At 42.9% G+C, this 21618-nt stretch overlaps 1 protein-coding gene across 1 annotated transcript in view; it reads left to right on the forward strand.

Annotated features, from left to right (window-relative positions):
- LOC147622690 (SH3 domain-containing protein 2-like) overlaps positions 1-6828 on the forward strand; it is an 80396-nt gene extending 73568 nt beyond the window's left edge. The window contains exon 11 of the mRNA XM_086822298.1: positions 6422-6828. Within this exon, the coding sequence (XP_086678424.1) occupies positions 6422-6547 (126 nt within the window). The 3' untranslated portion in view covers positions 6548-6828. The remainder of the gene's footprint in view (positions 1-6421) is intronic.
- The last annotated feature ends 14790 nt before the right edge of the window (positions 6829-21618 follow it).

Consider the following 21618-nt stretch of genomic DNA (forward strand, 5'->3'; position numbering starts at 1 on the left):
ATCTTTCGGAACTCGCAAATACACCATCGTTCAGAGAACTCTCTGGGTGAACGATGTCTATTAGAATAAAATCTGTCTCGGTCTTGAGCACTTCTAATAGATTCCTTCGCAACATGTAACATTTCTTGCATATCTTGCAAAAAATTACGTGCTGCATCATGTTGAAGTCCTGAGAATCCTACTGTAACAGGTGATCTAGGTTGAAAACCATACATAAGCATGAAAGGACTAAAACCTGTACTCGTATGCTTAGGACTGTTATATGCAAATTCTAACATAGGAAGATAATCCTCCCATGAACTCTGTCTTTTGGATACATATGCTCGAAGCATATGCTCCAAAATCTGATTCACTCTTTTAGTCTGGCCATCAGATTGAGGATGATCCGAGGAACTCAAATTCAAAGTTGTTTCCAACTTCTCAAAAACAAGTTTCCAAAAATCACTCGTAAACTTAGAGTCCCTATCACTGACTATGTCCTGTGGTAACCCGTACAGTCTAAACAATGGCTTGATAAACTGCCGTGCTAATTGCGTAGCTGTAATAGTCTTCCGGGTCGGTAAAAATCTAGCCATTTTTGTCAAGCGATCTACCACAACCCAAATAGAATCGTGGCCTTGATGTGTTCTTGGCAATCCGGTAATAAAATCCATAGAAATACTTTTCCATTTATTACCTGGAATTTGCAAAGGATGCAACAACCCAGCCTGTCTAAAGCGTTCAGCTTTATTTGCTTGACAAATTTGACACTTGAGAACATAATCTTCTACATACCCTTTCATCTTTGGCCAATAAAAAGTGTGTTTCACTAACGATAGCGTCCTGTGTACCCCCGGGTGTCCAGCAGAAGGGGCGTCGTGACACTCCTTAAGAATCTTGGACCTAATGTCCGGGATTTGTGGTACACAAATTTTGTCATTACGGAATAGTAAACCATTCCGAATCATCCACTGGCCTCCCGCAGCCTGAATGGTAGATTGCTCAGTCATTGAGTCTTGGTCAATCAATGAGCTCCCGTTCTGGATCTTCTGCCAAAATGGACCAAAATATTTATCAATCCTGCAAAGCCCTCGCAATGACTGAAATAAGTCAGTAGAAATCTCGGTGAACGACAAAGTATTCACTTCTCTAATTCGACTAAGCGCATCTGCAACACTATTTATGGACCCTTTCCGATAACAGATCTCAAAATCAAAATCTTGCATTAACTCAGCCCAACGAGCTTTCCTTCCTCTCAAATCATCCGCGTCACACACATACTTGATTGACTGATGATCAGTCAATACCACAAACTTGGAGCTATATAAATAATGTCTCCAAACCTTGAGAGCATGAATCACAGCATGAACTCGGTCATAGTCAATGCTCAATCCATCTCTAGTGATCTTGTGTCCCAAGTAAATGATGTCTGTCATAAAAAACTCACATTTACTTAACTTAGCATATAGTTGATTCTGTCTTAAAATAGATAAGACAATCGTGAGGTGTCGAACATGATCCTCAAGAGTACGACTATATATCAAAATATCATCCAGGAACACCAAATTTTTCCAAATGTTCACGAAAAAGATCGTTCATCATTTGCTGGAAAGTGGCTGGAGCATTGGTTAACCCAAAAGGTAATACGAGAAACTCGTAATGGTCATACCTAGTTCGAAAGGTGGTTCTTTCGACATGCCTTTCATGAATACGTATCTGGTGATAGCCAGTACGTAAATCTATCTTCGTGAAATTATTTCGCTTCTACTAACCGGTCAATCAGGTAATCTGATCTAGGGAGAGGATAACGGTTCTTAATGGTCAGCTTGTTCAATCTCTTGTAATCTATACACATTCTCCAGGTGTTGTCCTTCTTTCTCCTAAGCAACACAGGTGCACCCCAAGGTGATTTACTTGGACGGATCTGGTCCATTCTCAAATAATCTTCGAGTTGTTTAGCCAACTTATCTTCCTCAGCTTGGCTCATCCTGTAAGGTGGAATACTGACAGGATGAGCACCAGGGATCAAGTCAATACGATGATCTATGGCCCGTTCAGGTGGTAAACCCGATGGCAGTTCCTTAGGAAATACATCTTGAAACGAATCAAGTATCTTCTGTAATCCTTTGCTTTCAAACACACTTAATTCATTTACATCAATGGAAGGGATGAGAAAGGAAGAAAGTGGAATCAATACACAATGGAAAGCGGTATACAAAGAAGAATCCATTATATTTCCAAAATCAACTGTATTTACAAGAGGTCCCTAAGAGGGATGAATACAATCACCTAAAATACTATACTGGATGTCCTTATGCTAAAAACAAAAAATATGACTAGACCAATCTATCTGGACTTGAAGAGTCTTAAACCACTCAATCCCTAATAACAAGTCTACATTTTCTAGGTGCATAACATAGCATTCCAGAGTATCTTTGTAGTCCTGAATCTGGATTGGAAGCATCTCCACCTTTCGATCCCATACTTGCCTTCCCGCAGGTAGATGACCTCATAGATATGATCGCTGGGTGTCGTATCAAGACTCAATTTCTGCACAAGTTTGTAGTTAACAAAGTTGTGTGAGCTGCCAGGGTCTAGAAGAATGTGAATTTTATGGCCATTCACTTCTCCATAAACTCGGAGAAGATCATGCAAGCCAAATACTTTAGAGTTGAACAGACAATCAGAACATGTACCAGGGCGAGAAAGTACAGTAACTGACGTACCTGTCAAAGACAACTGCTTAGCTGCCTTTGGCTTGGGTCCTGCGTTGGTCTTTGCACCCTTTTGCTTTGGGCACTCGTTACGCATGTGTCCTTTTTCTTCGTAGATAAAACAACGTCCTTCCTTCTTGAGCTTTAAAGCCCTAAGGAGTCGTTTCTTCTTCGCTAGTGTCGAACTTGAATTCTTCGAAGGTTGGTCCGAAGACTTTCCTCCAGTCGTGTTAGCCATAGGTGCAGAGAACTTTCGTTTATGCTTGTTCCCCTGCTCGGTAACGGGTTTCGACTTGGAAGAGACCATTGTATCATCATAGATACGAGCTGAATGAATGGCTTCGTCCAATGTTTTGCATTTGTTATTTTTAACTTGTAAATGGTATGAGTCTTGTAAACCAGCTATGAAGAACCCCAAAAGAGTAGTGGGATCCATCTTTGTAGCTTTTATCTGCAAGTCCCTAAACTTCTGGAGGTAGACCTCATAAGTGAGGTGCTGCGAGATCATGGTCAAAGCTGAAAACCGGGCAACAACATCATAATCATCCTCTTTCTTGAGGAATTCCTTCTTGAAGACGTCTTCGAATTGTGCCCAAGTTGTTGGCTTAGGGTTGAGTTCCTTCCACCAAAGCAAAGCTTTGCCTGAGAGGAAACCTACTGCTAGCGGGATCTTTTTTCCATCATCATATGGATGAAACTGAAAATGGACCTGCCACTTATGTAGCCAAGTGTCCACGATCTCCTTGGTACACTGCTTTTGCTCGCCCCCGAACAGTTCCGGAGTAATGTTGGGGTCTAAAGCAGAGGCCAAGGTATCCATACCCAAAAGAGTAGAGAGGGTAGTGGTCAAGAGAGAGATGGAGTTCTGTAAGGCTTGCATTTGGGCGGCAATTTGTGCCTGACGTTCCGAAGAAGAAGCTTCGATAGCTACTTTGAACTCTTGGAAATCTGATTTTGACACATAATCGTCAAAAAGATCGGCATCGGTATCTTCCGTAGCCGGCAAGCCTTCGCGTTCGACAAGGGGCTCCAACTCCGATTCTTGGGTCGACATCGTGAAGAGGGCAAGTAGAAAGAAAATTCGATCTTTGCACAATAAAAGTGCAAGGGAACTGAGCTTGAGAGCTTGAAAACTTGAGAGATGTGTGGCAAGAAGCCCACTTAAGGGGTTTATATAACTATCCCCAAAAGCTACTTGAGCTTTTGCTTTTGTGTTTTTATATATATATATATATATATATGGATATATATATTCTGTTTTCTTAAAAAAAAAACACCTTTAAACCTTTAAAAAAAAAGTTTAATCTAAAAAAAACAAAAGCGCCGAATGTTTTTTGTTTTTTGTTTTTTCTCCTTCCCTCCCGGATTAGCGCTGCCGGTTGAATGCTGCCGTCCCCAACTTTCTGCTGTCGCTTGCTTTCTTGCCGGCGCCTGAGTTGGCACAGGTGGCCTGCACTGGCCTGCGCCAGCCTACGCGTAGGCCTGCCCGCATGGCTGCGTAGGCCTAGGCGCCCGCTAGCCTGTTGGCCGCCTGGCTGCGTAGGCCTAGGCGCCCGCCAGCCTGCTGGCCGCGTGGGTAGGCCTGGCCGCCTGGTTGCGTAGGCCTAGGCGCCCGCCGGCGTGCTGGCCGCTTGGGTAGGCCTGGGTGCCTGGCTGCGTAGGCCTAGGCGCCCGCCAGCCTGCTGGCCGCCTATGAAAGCCTGACCGCCTACTCACTTGCGCCTACAACCAGTACAACAGTACTCGGCCAGCTGTACAAACGACACACAACGACAACCAGCGACTTTCTCTCTCTCTCTCTCTCTCTTTCTGTTACGAACAACCAAAAGCAACGTGCTTTTTTTTTCCCTCACCTGAAACTGGTTATACAGTTCAAACATCTTTCCTCTTCTTTGCAAAGCAAACAACCCTTTCTAGACCACAATCGCTATCATCACGGGTTCCTATGATGAAGAAAACAACATACTGAATCTGAAAAACAGCAGTATGCACAGAAAAACAGCAAGCTTTTTGAACACATACCTTTCTTCGACCTCATCTTCTCTACCTACCGACTTGCTCGTTCACAAGGCATGCTCTGATACCACTGTCAAATCCCCACCGGATCTCCTTGTAGAACGCTCCTGGTACGAAACTCGAAACCTGCAAACAAACAAACAACAAGGGGGTGCAGGCCTGACTCACCTCCCAACCATGATAGCCGTGGGCAAGCCCACAGTCTTGGCTGTCCCCACCGAGCCACGAGCTGAGCTAACTAGGTTGACGTACCGACCAATCTCCCTCTCCTCCTTGCGATGTTCCATACGGCCACGAAGCTACCCTCGTGGGCCTCGAGATTACTGCCGGCCTCGGCTGCGTAAAGCAGGTGCACGTCTGCACTAGATCTAGGCTCCAAGACGATAGAGCTCTCAGAAATCACGCGAGACTCTATATATCTAATGACTAACCTTGGCCACCCTTTTATAGGCTCTTGGCCGGTCATCGGCCGTCGACACTTGGGCGCCTGCCCGTCCATACTTGAGTGCCCGCCCATTAGTCTATCCCTAACTCAGCTCGCCAATCAGCCTGCCTAGCTCCAAGCTTCCCCAAACCTCGAAGCTAGTCTTGTGTGCGTGTAGCACATGGTAGATACACACTGTGTACATGACACTTAGTAGGTAGAAACCTAGCCATCTTAGTTAATTGGTAGATTAAATCATGGCCCCTACTTGTCCTAGGTAATCCAATTGCAAAATTCATAGAGATACTTTGCCACTTTTTCTTTGGAATCTATAGTGGATGTAGCATACCTGTGGCTCTAAGCCTTTTAGTCTTATTGAGTTGACATTGCGTACACTTTCACTCATATTCCTCCACACGGGATTTCATATGTGGCCAATAAAATAGGTACTAAGGTAACTAGCTCCTTCAGTGTCCTAAAACATTGATTTAGTTTCTCAATTCAAACCACTGGAGGGCATACCTTTCCTTTCTTGCATCTCATCCCCTTTAGAAGCTGAGTCATTGGGGTTGCAATCTTGGTGTAAGCTTGAATGAGCTTCCCAGAAAAGCCAGTGAAACCCAAAAAAGATTGCACTTGCTTAATCGTCCATGGAATAGGCTATTCAAGAATCTCCTGTATCTTATCCGGGTTTATTTGTATACCATCAACATAGATGATATGACTGAGATACAGAAGTTCTTGTTTAAAGAAGTCACACTTTTGACTCTTTTGCATAAATGTTGTCTTGTCTTAGAATCTCCAAGATGACCCTGAGATGCTGCACATGCTCTTCAAATTACCTACTATAGATAAGTAGGTCATCCAAGAATACCATATAGGTTATCCAAGAAGACTACAATCCACTTTTCCATATATGGACAAAATAATGGTTCATCATTTGCTGAAAACTCGCTGGATGAGCGAAGAGAGAGAAAGGAAGAGGGGGCAGCAAAGAGAGAGGAGGCACAGGTTTGAAGAGAGAGGAGGCGACACAGGTTCGAAGAGAGAGAGAGGAGGCGACACAGGTTCGAAGAGAGAGGCGACACCAGGTTCGAAGACACAGGCGACACAGGTTCGAAGAGAGAGAGGCGACACAGGTTCGAAGACACAGGTTCGAAGAGAGAGAGAGAGGAGGCGACACAGGTTTGAAGAGAGGCGACAACAGGTTCGAAGACACAGGTTCGAAGAGAGAGAGAGAGAGAGAGAGAGAGAGAGAGAGAGAGATTTCTAAGATGCATGCTTACAGGTCTCTCCAACTGGCTGGTCTGAGGGAGAATGCAAAGCAAAGTGTGGTTGGTTCCCAACATCACATGTGGAGCGGCGTCAGCGAGCGCCAGCAAGTAAAATAGTGGAAGCTGGCTCACTTCTTTAAAGCCTTACTGCTCTAGCGGGCTTCAATCTTCCTCCTCTTGACTTTACCAACCATGTTACCAACTATGTGAATGCTGTGAGATGTTAGGCTATGCATGGACTGGTTTTTGTCCTCCGATTCTGACCTAAACCATATCAATTTGTGGGCGTTTTGCCCTAGCTATTTACAAGGCCTAAAATATTTTATATATTGACATATCTGTATTCTATATACACAAAAGCATTTATTTGTGCTTGCTTGCTTGCAACTATATTTATATTTAAAACCAATTGCTCATAGGAGTTTATTCTTGGGGAGCATGCTATTGCTATTTTGATACCTTGGTTACCTGATCAACGTGCCCTTAATGCAATAAAGCTATGGGGTCTAAAATAAATTGGGCGAGTAAAGACAAATGAGTGAAAGATCACCCATGGATTGGGTTGCTGGATTGTTGTAAACCACCCAACATTTCTCAAAACTCTAGAAAAGGGAGTGTGGTGCAGCACAAATTAGTTCAGTAAACCGTGGTCCATCAATAGCATCCCAAATTTATCTAAACTCTACAAAAGGAAGTGCAGTACAGGCTGCAGCACAAACTAGTTCAGGATAGCATCAATAGCATCTGAAATTAGTGTAGGACATCAATAGCATCTCGAATTTACAAAGGGATTGTATTACCCTTGGTGTTTGGGAAATATAGGTTCTTACAAAGGCTTCCACAAGTACACCGTAATGTTTTGGAAATATATTTTATTAGAAACATACATGCTTCCTCCTGATATCCCAAAGAATGCTTCAACCAAAAATTCAGTTGGTTTTTTGTTGAAGTTGAGACGTCCTTTTCTTTAACGATAGACTACACCAAAGGCTCCACTAGTTGGCTAAAAACGTGGGCCCACATCTCCACGAAGATCCATCTAATGCTCTGCGGCCAAGGGCCCCCAGACTCAGTGTACGAGCTGAAATCCTGGCCACGAGGAAATCCTTCCATGACCCGCCACCTGGAAGAAGTCCTCTAACAATCAACTTGCCCAACAGGGCATGACTTTGAATGGCGGGGTCGATGATGCCTAGTCCCCCTTTGCGGCACGAATGTATGATCACTCTCCAAGCCACCTTGTCCCGGGAAGGCCTCCCATTGCTGCCAGTCCACAAAAAATTGTGGATCAACCTCTGAAATTGACTGATGCATGCCCGGGAGTCTAGCAACTCCTGAGTACGGATGGGGAGATGCAATCCTTGGAGCCCAATCTTGTGAGCTAAGAGAAATCTATTGATGGCCTCGGTGACAAATAGAAATAGATAGGGTGCTAGAGGGTAGCCCTGCCAAACTGAGTGAGAAAGGGAAAACCCATCACCTCCGGCTCCCTGAATGAGAACCTGATTATGAGAGGCAGCGTAAAGTCCAGAAACGCCATGGATCCACTCCTCCGGGAAACCCATCCGGTACATCGTGCCCTCCAGAAAGCCCCAGTCAACTCTATCATAGGCTTTCTCGAAATCTAGCAGGAGCACAATGAGATCTTGCTGCCATATGCTGGCCGAAGTTGTCGCCTCCTAAAAAGTGAAGATGATGTCCGAAATGCTCCGATCCTGAACAAAACTTGTTTGAGTATCATGAATCAAGTTAGGAAGGGCTAAAGTCTCCGGCTGATGGCCTTGGCCAAAATTTTTGTAGGTGGTCCGAGGAGGGCGATGGGTCTCCAATCTCAAATCTGTCACCACCCTTCTTAGGAATGAAATAAATGAAACCCTTTGAAAGCTATGGCATGGCACCCGTGTCGTAATCTCGTTGAAGGTTGCTCGAAGGCCGCCTTCCATGAGATCCTAGTGACGAAGAAAAAAGGAGATAGGAAGCTCGTCTTCTCCCAGGCATTTTCTCCTAGGAAGAGCCATCAAGACCTCCGCCAGGTCCTCAAGAGGCAATAGGAAAGTCCGGAGAGCGGGGAAAACCACCTCTCATGTGCTGCCAGATATGCCCTCTCGCATCCACCACCTATGAGGATAATGGGGCACCCGTGAGAAGGGATCTAAAAAAATATGTGGCTATGGCTCTGACATTGGGGGGTGGGGGGGCGTGTTTCGGAAACAATAGATCCATCCTAGCCTCGCAACTTGCAAATACCATATCTCCGACTATGGTGGGGGCTTGCAATCTCAAGGAAATCCCTAGTGACTGTATCTCTGGCCTAGATCCAGAAGGAAGTTCTGGCATGGTATCTATACTCCACCCTCCGCTCCTCTATGGATTTGAGCTCTGTACGTGCGGCATCGAGCTGACCATCAATCCACGTGCTATGTGGGGAGATCTCTTGAAGTCGTTGAAGAGAAGCAGGGCCTCGGCGAATGCTCCTCTCCTATCCCCTAAGAGCCATGATCAACTCCTCCCAAGGAAAGTACTCTGAGCCAGAAACTGTACCATGCCTCCTCGGAGTCTATCCTCTGTCGACTCTATTATGTTGAAGTCCCCACCCATGCACCAAAAATCTGTGTGTTGTGGAAGGGACTCGCGATGAATTGTACTCTATAAGGTGGCTCTACTTGTGCAGTGACGTTCGAAGCATGTACATTTAGAAAGCCCACACAATCCTCGCTAGTCCTGATGGCCCGACCAGTGTCAATGATGCCTGAGCCAATTACCGGCAAGAGCTGTGCTGATAGAAATACAGAAAGGGACCAAAAGAGGGAGACCAGAAAGTGTGACTCGTGCCTAGTAAAATCTTCCCACAGTGGGGTGGGTACGCCCCTTTGAAAGATGGTGCTCCTAGAGGAAGAGGATATCAATGGGTCTTGCCAAGTGCTGCTTTATGGAGCTCTCCTCTAAGGATGCCACGCCTCTGAAAACACTGGGCCCTCCAAACCCTAGATGTTGCACGAGGCAATCTGCATATCTAATCTTTGTGGGAAGCAGAACTATTAGAACTGCCCTCCACTCAAAGACTTTTGGGCGTTGGTTTCGATGGGGAGTAATCACAATCAGTTCTAGGACGAAGGCGCGCCAGGTGGGTGCAAATCCTATCCTCCATGTGACGCCACTCTGTCCGAGCTTGGGAGTAAGCATAATTTGAGCTCCACATGTTGCAATAATGCAAGTGTCTGTAGGAGGGAGAAGGGGTACTGCTATTGAGATATGAAGGAGAACAAAGAGCAACACCTCCAAGCTAGAGAACACCTTCTCCCCATGTTGATCTCTATGTCCTGAGCATCCTGGCTCCGAGCTAAGGGCCAAGATAGGTAAGCACATCAATGATGTGTAGATCATCTAGATGATGAGAGAGCTCAACTGCCCGCCCCTGGATGGTGGCAGACACCGACTCCGTGTCCCAATCCATCCTCGAGGTGCACTCGAGGAGAGGGAGAAGATCATCATGCTACTCATTGGTATGGAGGGCCTGGAGTGATGAAACACCACACAAATCTGAGTGGGAGACACCGTCTCCTAAAAAATAACAGTTCATTTGATAAGGAGACGTCGAAACAAATTGTAATCCACTAGTTGCCCTAGGACCCCTGGGCACCACATGGCGACTTTGTTGGTGGGAGATCCCTCACCTTGGAACTGGCAATGGTAATCTCTACCGGTTGAGAGAAGCGATGAATCAAGCGGCGGATTGAACTCGCTAGCTACCTCCGCTTCGGGTCTGGCGTGGCTGGAGGGTGGTGGGAATGCTCAGGAGAGGTAGAGAGAGGGGTGAGAGCAGGCTCCGAAGGAGGTGGGGCAGGGAGCGTCGGAGACGAAGGTTGGTGGAAGGCCCTTATGCCATGGAAAAGACGTAGGAAACAACCACTTGTCATGGAGCGTTGCCCAACTACACTTAGGAGCATAAAACAGCTCACAAATATAGGGGCAGGGTGTTTCACTCACCTCGTGAATACTTGTTTGTGCTTGTAGGTTGTGCCGCCACATGAGCACCCGACAGCTACACTCCACCGCCACCTCTGCATTCCAAATGTAGCTCGACTCTCTTAGCACTCAATCTCACACACTCTCACTCTCTCTCACACACATGCAATGAGCACACGAGCTCAAATCAAAATAGGCAAGCAAAAAACACAAGAGAGCAAGAGAGTAGAGAAGACGAGCACTCTTTTGATTGTGCATAAGAGAATGCCTGGTGCGAATACAAATTGGCCCTTATCTTGGTTCCAAGCATTCACACCTTGGTCGGCCAAACTTAAAATATAGGTCCATGGCTATCCAAGGCCGCGTAGGTTTGTGCAAACACTTTAATCTAAGCATGAAATTTCCATAATTAATCTCGTGGCATGCCTTTCATGGACAAGCGCACACGTAAAATATACAATATTAGTATCTTTAATGCCAATGGCCAAATGAAGTGACGGTTGCCGATGGATGGCATTGACGCTAGAGAGAGATCCAATGAGGGTTAACATGCTCCAACGTCGACGCCATCCATTGGCAACTGTCACTTCATTTGGTCGTTGGCATTAAGAATAATAATATTTTATATTTTACGTGTGCAATTGTCTTGTCTATGAAATGCACGCCATGGGATTAATTATGGAGATTGCATGCTTAGATTAAGTGTTTGCACAAGCCTAGGTGGCCTTGGATAGCCATGGACCTATATTTTAAGTATGGTCGACCAAGGTGTGAATGCTTGGGAGTAAGATAAGAGTCAATTTGTATTCTCACCAAGCATTCTCTTATGCACAATCAATAGAGTTCTCTTCGTCTCTACTCTCTTGCTCTCTTGTGTCTTGCTTGCCTATTTCGATTTGAGCTCTTGAGTGCTCATTGCATGGATGAGAGAGAGAGAGAGTGAGTCTGTGAGATTGAGTGCCAGGAGGGTCGAGCTGTGTTTGGAGTGCAGGAGGGCGGTAATGGAGTGGAGCTCTTGGTTGCTCCTATGGAATGGTGCGACCTACGAGGATCCCAAACACAGGTATTCACGAGGTGAGTGACACACCTTGTCTTTGAATTTGTGAGCTAGGTCATAGAATATTAGCTTCTTGGTTGAGCTGTTTTATGCTCCCAAGTGTGGTTGGGCAAAGCTCCATGACAAGTGGTTGTTTCCTACGCCTTTTCCATGGCACAAGGGCCTTCTATAAGTGGTGCTGCTGCCAGGGAATAGTCCCACTGCATAGCCATATTGCATCTTGAATGCTTGTGTGGTTCATTTTTGTGATTTTTTTTTTTGTTAAGGAACATAAGAAAAATCTCGAAAGTTTATCTATTTTGTTGTACTATTTATGTTTCTTGTCGCATTTTGTTTTTTAATTTGTAAATCTGTGTTTAGTTTTAGTCCAGTTCTATAAAAACTGTGTTTTTCAATTCTACATTTCATGATTTAGTTAATTTTTATATTTTTATATTTTTTGTATTTCTTTAATTTTGAAAATGAAAAACAGTAAATTGGGCATGAAATTGAATTAATCTAGGTAAATAGACCTTAAAATCAATTTTTGGGCATATGGTTTATCTCGATTTAGACTCTTTATATGGAGAAATTCGGATTAAAATAGAAATTCGAGGAGGATTTGCAAGGCGGATTAAATTTTATGTTTTACAGGTTTTTTGCATTTTTGCATTAGGATAATTAACATAGATTAAGTTAGCTTAATCTCCCTTTAATTTGAGCCACCCGATGCTAGACTTGATTGATTGGTTGTATGTAATGTGTGTAGGCTTTTAGGCCACTAGCCCAAAAGCCTGTCAATATCCATTTTTGGATAAGTTTTGAGTGGTTGGAGGCATTTAATGGATGCAGGCCTAAGATAAAGATTCCGGGAATACTCTTTTTTGACGAGTAAACGTAAACCGTAAATTGAAAACCATAAATCGAAAACGTAAAAAGTTAAAAAAAAGAAAAAAAAGAAAAAAAGAAAAAAAAAGAGAGTAAAAGGTAAAAGGTCTAGGGACAAAAAAAAGTTATTTGAAAAGTGCATGCAGGAGTTTGCTTATTAGGTCGCGATCATTTTTGGCGCACTTGACACAAAACCTTAAAAATTTATAATTTTTTATAAGGGACTCACAACTATAGACAACAGTCTCTGGTTGGCTCGAAAATGTGCATGCACAACCCTTTCCAAAGTATTTAAAACTATATGAAACCCACTTTGGACAAGTTTAATATTTAAAAATGTAAAAATAAAAAAATTAATAAATTTGGCCATTCAGCTCCTTTGCCCTTGACTAGCTTTAAATCACATGCACTTACGGTTTGAATGTGTATTAGAGGCCTATTTAGGCGATAGTATGTCTATCGAGCAGCTAGGTGCGTACCAGCTTACACTAAACTCAAGACTTTCGTTTGGAACCCAGTTTAGCATTGTACAAGGACCTGCACAATAGGGACTAGTGATACTTTGTCTGATTTGAGTCAATGGAAGGATCCCTAGTCCTAAGAAGTGAGAATCCTCACCAGTCAGGCTAGCTACCACTCTTCTTGATCGCTTAGCTAACTACCTCAGAGGTTCGGCCTCAATTGTTATCTCTGAACTAAATCTTACTACATATAAATCACATGATGAAGGAGTTGAGGTAAACTCTAGAGAGACGAGACACCTGGTGTACTCTCATCGTTACAAGCAAGGAGCGTTCACGTTGATATTCTTGTCCATACACCTCCTGTTGCACCTACTACAACTGTGACCATCGAACCACCCGTGCGCATAGTGCTTATGTATGATGGTAGAACATTAGAAGAAGTGCAGGCACTAGAGGCACTAATCTAGACTGCTACAACAAAGAAAGAAGAGACTTTGCAAGTGGCACAATAATGATTAGCAGTCCAAATAGCTCAGTATATCCAAAACAAGTCCCAAGTGAGGATTGCCCAAGTACTGCCTAATAGTCTCGACACAAGAAATAACATTGTGTCTACCTTGAGGAAAGAGCTAAGCTTACAAATATTGGGTCAACGTCTGTTTATAGATGATTGGAAGTATGATGTATCAACATAAACTCCTGTGGATTTCGGTACATGCCAAGCTTATGATATTAGTTGGGAAGGGATTGTCCAATCAATATTTGGGGCCACAACAGAGGGGGGGAAATTGCAGGGTATCTAGATTGCATATGTAGGATCATTGAACATGAAAGGATCCAAAGACCTATGATGCAAGTCGGGACATCCAAAGCAAGAATGCCCACAATGATTGAAATGGTAACACCTCCTGTGAGCCTAGTGGATCCTACTTTTGTAGTATCACCTGATTATATCATGGACCAACCCACATCTTCTAACCCACAAGGCCATGCAAGAACTCAAGAGTATACTAGCATGAGCTTCACCTTCTTAGATCGTGGAGTTATCCCCACCTAAGACACTGCTAGTACACTGCCTCATCCAGTGGTAAGCACCACACCACCAACTATGGCACATATAAGACTGACACATTATTACCTTTGAGCCACATGCGCATGGTTACCATGGTAGACACCACCACTTCACACATGGATCCCTCATGCACATGGCATATCTAATATTGCCATTGCTAGAGGGGTCACATCTCATTCTAGTGCATCCATGAAACATCCCTTCCCTAGAGTGAGTGTGCTACCAACTCTTGCTGCGAGACCGACTGCACTTAATGTCCACATGACTAAAGCACTACTGGGGCGCCAGTAGGACACATACCTTGTGTAGCATATCTACCACCACCATGGTTTAGACCAATGTATCCTCATGTAGTGCCACGTGTTGCGCCTCCTCCTAGCATCATTGCTCCATTTATGCTAGCACACCAGCTCTACCCATAGGCCCAGTTGCTTTTGCATAAGCCCTAGGAAGAGTGGTAGCGAAGAGCATAGCGTCTTTTGTGAGAGATGGTGGTCGACATAGCCATGGTTTAGACCAATGTATCCTCATGTAGTGCCACGTGTTGCGCCTCCTCCTAGCATCATTGCTCCATTTATGCTAGCACACCAGCTCTACCCATAGGCCCAGTTGCTTTTGCACAAGCCCTAGGAAGAGTGGTAGCGAAGAGCATAGCGTCTTTTGTGAGAGATGGTGGTCGACATAGCCATAGAAATGTTGCCCAAAGAGGCAAGCTCACTCATAAATTAAATGGAGATGGTGATCCTAGGAGACATTTGGAGGTATTTGATCAAGTGTGTGAGGCACTAGGAGAACAAAATGAGGCTTCCAATACCATTACCTTTAGTCTAACATTAGACAGTAAGGCTAGGGATTGGTATAGAACTCTCAAGGTCGAGGAACGCTTGAACTTGACCGCTCTTAGGAGATGGTTCTTGAAGCAATTTGTGCATGAAGGAGTCTTATGGGCTGTAGCTTCACAACACAAAGCACAGAGAGAAGAAGAGGAATTAGTTACAGATTTAATTAGCCGTCTCAAGCATTTGAACTCTCATTGCCTTTCGCATGAACGCTATTTGAATAATCAACTGCTTGATTAGATTCATCCATGGGCTAAAACATGAAGCGATCTATAATGGCTTAGTCATTAGAGGGATCACTACATGGGATGAAGTCACAACAACAAATGCCATTCAACTAGAAGATAATCTGATGGTCAAGAGAGTCAAAGCATCGGATTCTAAATCTATTGCTTTTAGAGTCATGGGACATAGCACTTCTATAATTAAACCCCTTGCTAAAGGTAACACTTTAGCGGAGATGAATTTCACAGATTTTATGAAAGCACACCAAGAGGGAATGAAGGCCAATAGAGATCCAAAAAACGTACATATGTATCCACAGAGAGAGCTTTAATGGTGCTCAATCTGCCAACAAGGGTATTCGACTAGTGAGTGTCTAGTCCTAAGGGCACGCTATAATGGAAATTGTACTTTTTGTGGACGTTAGGGTCATGAGACTTCATAGTGCCGCACGGTTGCAAATCCTTGCTAATGCTTCTAGATCTCAGCAGTTGGCTTTACCAGCTCCATCACAGCCACAAGCTATAATACCTATTAACACCTCAGCCCAATACTGAGAAAACGGCACACCCTATTACAAGGGGGATTTACAACGCACAAAATGCGTCGTTACCTCCACCAACTTTGGGACCTCAACCTCCATCCCTAAGGATCACACTAGGTTTCGAGGAACCTTTTAAGTGTCCAAAATCTGAGGTTGACTTGGATAGTGCCTCACATGTCATTGAGGACTCCACAGAGATTTATCCGAACTACTATGTAGTTGATGCAAGAGGCATAGTCAACGTAGTAAACTAGCTAGCCGCAATAGGAAGAGGTTGAGACATTAACTCTATTGTCAAGGGAATGCCTTTTCAATCCTATCATTCTCAGGGACCACACCGAGTCTCCGAGTGTTTCATAAAAAACCAACCCATCACCCAAGTTGCATCTTCCAGCATGCCATCGGCAACCTGTAATAATCATTGTGGCATAGATCATTCGATCAAAGATTTCCCAATGAAAGTGGTGGTTGCAAATTAGCAGAATGGTCCTACCATCACACCTCTTAACATGATTGGAGTGATTAGTCAAACTTAGAGATCAATTTTGAGAAATCCTAATCCATCTGTGAGTGCAATAACAAGACGCATAGCTCAAACACCACCCGTTGTGGAAAAGAAAGTAGAAAACCATGTTACTTCAGTAGCGGAATCCAAAAAGAAGAGGGGCCATAGAAGAAAGAAATCCATAAAAGGGGGCAAAATAGAGAAAACGGAATGAGTGAACTTGGGAACACTTGACGACAATCTACATGAATGATATTGATGAGGACTCCAATTCAGTGAGACACATACACTAGTTCCGAAGCAAACTAGAGACACTCAAACAAAAACTACGAAGACTAAAAAGGAAAGGATGCAGGTCCTCAAGAAACCAAACAAAGAGAAACGTGGTTCTTACCCTGACCCTGTAAAAGAATTGGAACAACTTCATGAGGTTAGGGATATGGTCACACATACTCAGGAGGAGTTAGAACCAAGACCAAAACAAGTAAACATCTCCGACACTGTTCATCCAAACAACCTAAAGCCTATCGTAACCCACAAACCCTTAGATATACCTAGTATCATCCTCGAGGTCAGCGAGAACTCACCTGTCCCAAGCATGGATTCTCAACTCTTTAGGAGAATGTTTGAGTATGAGAATGTTAAACCTGTTTAAGAGGTGGAAATTCCAATAGCACTAGCACCCTCTTATGGTAGAGAGGTGATGGGTAATCCCTTGAACATCCCTAAATTGTTGGAGTTCGTGGCTTTTGAAACAATGACCACGATGACTACATGCTTGTGTGGAGGCCCTAAACTCTTCAGAGCATTGAACACTCTTTTAAATGGAGAACTCAACATAGGACTACCACCATTTGCACACAGAAACCCACAAGACTCAATCCTACTATGGAATTTCGCTGACTCAAGACATTAGAAGATCCAGGAACCCACGTAGAGGATGTGTATGCCAAATCAATGGTCAAAATTCCATTGAATAAATTGGGTCAATACTTTGAAGGTGATGAATCCAACACATTAATACCAGTCACACTGCCAAGGATATCACACTAATGGGAGCCTTGATGGTGGTGCAAGAATTCATATAATCATGAAAAAATGGCCAAACGCAGGCTTGAAGTCTCAGACATTATGGTTAAAATGTCTGATGGTACGATTACCAAACCAATGGGCACAGGCTTGAAGTCTCAGACATTGTGGTTAAAATTGTTGATGGTATTGTTACCAAACCAATGGGCACATGCACACACCCTCATGTACACACCTCCGTGCACGTGTACACACACATTTACACCTTCGTACATGGCACATGCACACACCTTTTCACTCGCATGTACACACACATTGCATTCACACATGCACTCTTGCTCGCACGTGTACCACGCTCCCATAGTCACCACCCTCTCGTGGACCGTGCACCTCTTTGCACCTCGTGCACACACCACTCACATGCATCGCACATTCACCTGCACATGCACACACATGCATCTCACACTCATTCACATGAATTTGCACGTGCGTATACACTTGTGGACACCTACACCCCCGTGCATGCACATTTATACTTTCACATGCATGCCCCTTGTGCTCGTGCACACACAGCTTGTGCACCCACTCGCTCAAACACTTGCACACACATCGCCTCCTTGTGAAAAGATTCGGAAGTTTTTTACAATAGGCAAGAGCTTAACCCAATCTTTAATCTACTTAGTTTAGCAATGAATCATAAACCCAAATAGACAATTAAGTAAACCAACAAATGACCACTCTTAAGAAATAGCTTATGAGACCAAGCATAGATGGCTTGCACAAGACGTACATAAGAGTGAAACAAAACTTGTACAAAAGATAGATATACGAGAAGAATGTTGGTACCATAAAGGTTCACTACTATTTCTCTCCACAAAGGAGCCCACCACATAGGATACAATAAGAAGTGTACACCAACATAGGGCAAGGGGATATTTATACACCTAGAGAGAAGGAGGTGCCTAGATCAAGTTTCCATGCCACTTGCATCCACTAATGGGCCTAGTCCACACACTACTAAGTCTCTAAGGTTACCCAAGTGAACTACGATTAATAAAATCATAGTCTAAGGTCTCCAAATTTTAAATCCACCATCCTAAGGTAGTGTACCTCGCAGGGTGTGTAGACCAAGATACTCACACAAAGCAAAAAAAAAAAAACAAAGATAGATTTCACACTGGGGCTACCACAAGGATAACTTAGCCCACTACCTGTTATAAAGCCCTTAGGCCCATTTACTATAACAAGGTGTCTACAAGGTTTTCTTCATGCCTTCTAGTCTCTTCCTTCTTGGCTTTAGCTTCCTTTTCCTCATCTCTCTTCTTCTTCTAGTAATCCTTGATTACATGGCCCTTCTTTTTATAGTAGAAACAAGACCTTAGAGTCTTGAACTTCTGCTTTTGACCATCCATCACAAAAGCTGTCTCTCTTGTGTTTTGAGGGGTTGTGGAATCATTGGCAGGTAATGTAGTTGAAGTAGAGGCTTTCCTTCTTTCAAATATTGTCTCCTCTAGAATGAGTGAAGATGACACTGTGATAAGGGTTAGATTGGGTTGATTTGCAATGATTACATTCCTCATATGCTTCAGGCAAACTTGCAAGCAATATGAAAACAGCTTCTTCTTCTTGAACTACCACACTAGCTTTAGTACGCTAGTCTATCAAGCACCTAATGTGATTGATGTGAGAAGCCATTGTGGTCTTCTCCTCTTTCTCCAATCTATACAATTTCTACCTTAAGAAGAGACGAGATGCAGCATTGACTTGACCAAAAATTGCTATAAACCTTGACCAAGCATCATTAGAGGTAAGGGAGGAACTGAATTGATGAATTTGGTTATCACTTAAGCCATTGATGATGTATGAGAGAGCTCTTGCATCATTGCTCTCTCATTTTGCAACTATATCAGGATTTCTAGCACTAGGTTTCCTTTAAGTCCCTTGCACAATTCCCAAAGCTCTCTATCTGTCAAAGCCATTTGCATCTTGATGGCCCAAGTGTGGTACTTAGTCCCATCAAATCTATCTCTCTTTTTAAAATACCCACTCCCAGTGTTCCCCATTGCTACAAAACGAAAGTCTATCCTCTTTGAGTAGGAAGAACCCTTTATAGATGAGGGTTTGTACAAAAAGATTTACACTCAGTAAGAAAATAGCCAATGCTACAGCTTCAAATTCTAGAAACCACACTCCCCAAACAAATGCATGTTCATACCCAAGAAACCTAATTTCCTTGTTGCCTGGTAATAATGGGGTTTCTTGCTCACTTGAGTTTTGATTTTTTAAATTTTAGTTTTAATGTGCTTAGGTTTTGTAGTACTTGATTCATAGGAAGATGCCATGTATCTCATTCACATTTTTCACTGTGGAAGGATCTAGACAGTAAGGTTGGAAATATGCAACTTGCAATGGTTCAACAAAAAATAGAAATGTTGAATGACATTGCTTGGAGATCAAAAGATGTGGGCCCTCCATGATTCTGTTGAGCCCTGAAATAGAATTTTTAAGCTCCCCAACATGTAGGCGACGAGTTTATGCATGTAGATTTAGTGCTTTTGCTAAAAATAGCGCATGATAGTCAGCTCTCTCAGTTCTACCATGTACTACATAGCTACAATTACATAGCTACAATGGTTAGCATAGCACATGGGCATTATAGAGATGTATGTTTTGCCAGCTTAATATACATAGTTGCTCAAATTAGCATAGCACATGGCTTCCTCTCTAGAGATGAAGAGCTACCCTTTTTCAAGACCCCGTTGATGCTAGATAGCTTGCTTAAACTCAATACCAAATTGTAGTGTTATGGCCTTACTTAGTGTGGTGCAGCGGTGATGCTTATTGTAGTCGGCCAAGATGCCTGATAGCATGTTGCCTTGAGGTAGGGTCAAAAATGAAAAAAAAGAGCCGTGCAAGGATTGGATTAACTTTCTTAATCAAAGTGATTTAACTAAAATAGTAGAGACAAATAGCTATATTAAATGCATCCCTTTTACCTATATTTAGAGGAGAGTGTCTTTAATGTGCCATCCATCAAGTATCTGTAGTGTCTTTAATTCACCTATACTTGGCGGCCACCTTATCTACTTTAGTACACTCTTGAATGTTTTCTAAAATAAGCTTATTTCAAATACTTAAATCCATAACATACTTCTATCTTCCATAGGGCATGACGTGAGTTTTTCTTCCCTCTCTTTTCTTTTTACTGTCTTTTTCTCTCTTCCCGCCATCTCTTGCTTTCTCTTTGAATCTTCATCATTTTGTGCTCAGTACTAATTACTTTCCTCTTCTTGCTATGGAAACTCTAAGGGTTGACCCACACTCAAAGAAAATACACCATATCAACTTGGTGCTTGACAAAGACTATTGCACATGGAGAAGTATTCATCATAGAGCTCTACATGATGAGGTTAAAGCTTAAAGACTACATGCAGAAGTATGTAGATTTGTGGGTTCAAGGAGGTTTGACCCATGAACTGGTAAGCCTCCATCATTTAGCACTTTGCATGATCTTATTCGATTCATTGGATATGTTAGAGAAGGCTTATTTGGATACTACTCAAGATCGAATAATCAAGCTAGTATTTCCCATTATCAACACAAACATGGCTAAAACTATGCTTGGTGTGCATAAGAAATATATTAAAGGGTTAGAAGACATTGTGATCTCACAAACTCAGCATGTAAATGAGTTAGAAAGACTACTTCAATCATCTCCGGAAGAGGTAACACAACTTAGAAAAACTAACAAAAAATTGGAGTAACATGCACTTCAAAAAACCCAACTAAAAAGCACTCCTTTTGGGTTAAGAGTGAGATCTAGACAGATTAAGAGTGTTACATACCTAGCAACATATGGGGGTGCTAAGAAGAAATGGATGAGGCTTGCTCAAAGCTACATGAATAGTGTAGGAGGTTTCTGCTTAGATGATCCTTTGGATAGAATTGCTATAATCAAGTCTATTATAAAAAACAATGACTTGATTGAAATCCTCAAGCTTTTGGAGTATACAGGACCTTGAAGGAGAGTTGTCAAGGAAGTTTGTAATGACTTTTATGACTTGGTCAAGCCTGATGAGGTGGTGGAGGCTTATGATTGACAAGGTTTCAATAAGTAGGAAGGGATACAAAGCCACTCATCCAAGGTATGAAACCTTGTCATCTTTGTGTGTTTGGCTTACCCTGATCACATATCGTAGCAATGGCACGACACCAACAAAATTTGGTTATTCCAAGGTTCATATGTGAATACAAACACATTGACGGTTTAATGATTATAGAGAATTTAAAAAAAGAAAAGAAAAGAAATCAACATTCAAGTATGACATGTATAATAACACATTCATAGACGTTAGAAGGGTCCAATCAGTCATGGTGAAGTTCTATCAGTGCACAATAGAGGACCATGAGGGTAATCTTATTTTTTTTAATCAACTTTGATGAGACATAAATCCTCAAACATCAAAAAATGGAAAGAAATAGTATAGGACTGATGAACAAAGCTTTAAATTATGCCCAAGGTAAAGGGAGACCAACCATTACATAGTGCACGGTCAGAGATGGAGCTACGATACCTAGGGGTACATATAGTGCTAGATGAGAGTCATGATACTCTCAAATGGTTTTTTTGGCACACATAAATTCTG

Source organism: Cibotium barometz, chromosome 28, assembly GCF_041138505.1.
Source record: "Cibotium barometz isolate CiBa-2024 chromosome 28, ASM4113850v1, whole genome shotgun sequence".
NCBI lineage: Eukaryota > Viridiplantae > Streptophyta > Polypodiopsida > Cyatheales > Cibotiaceae > Cibotium > Cibotium barometz.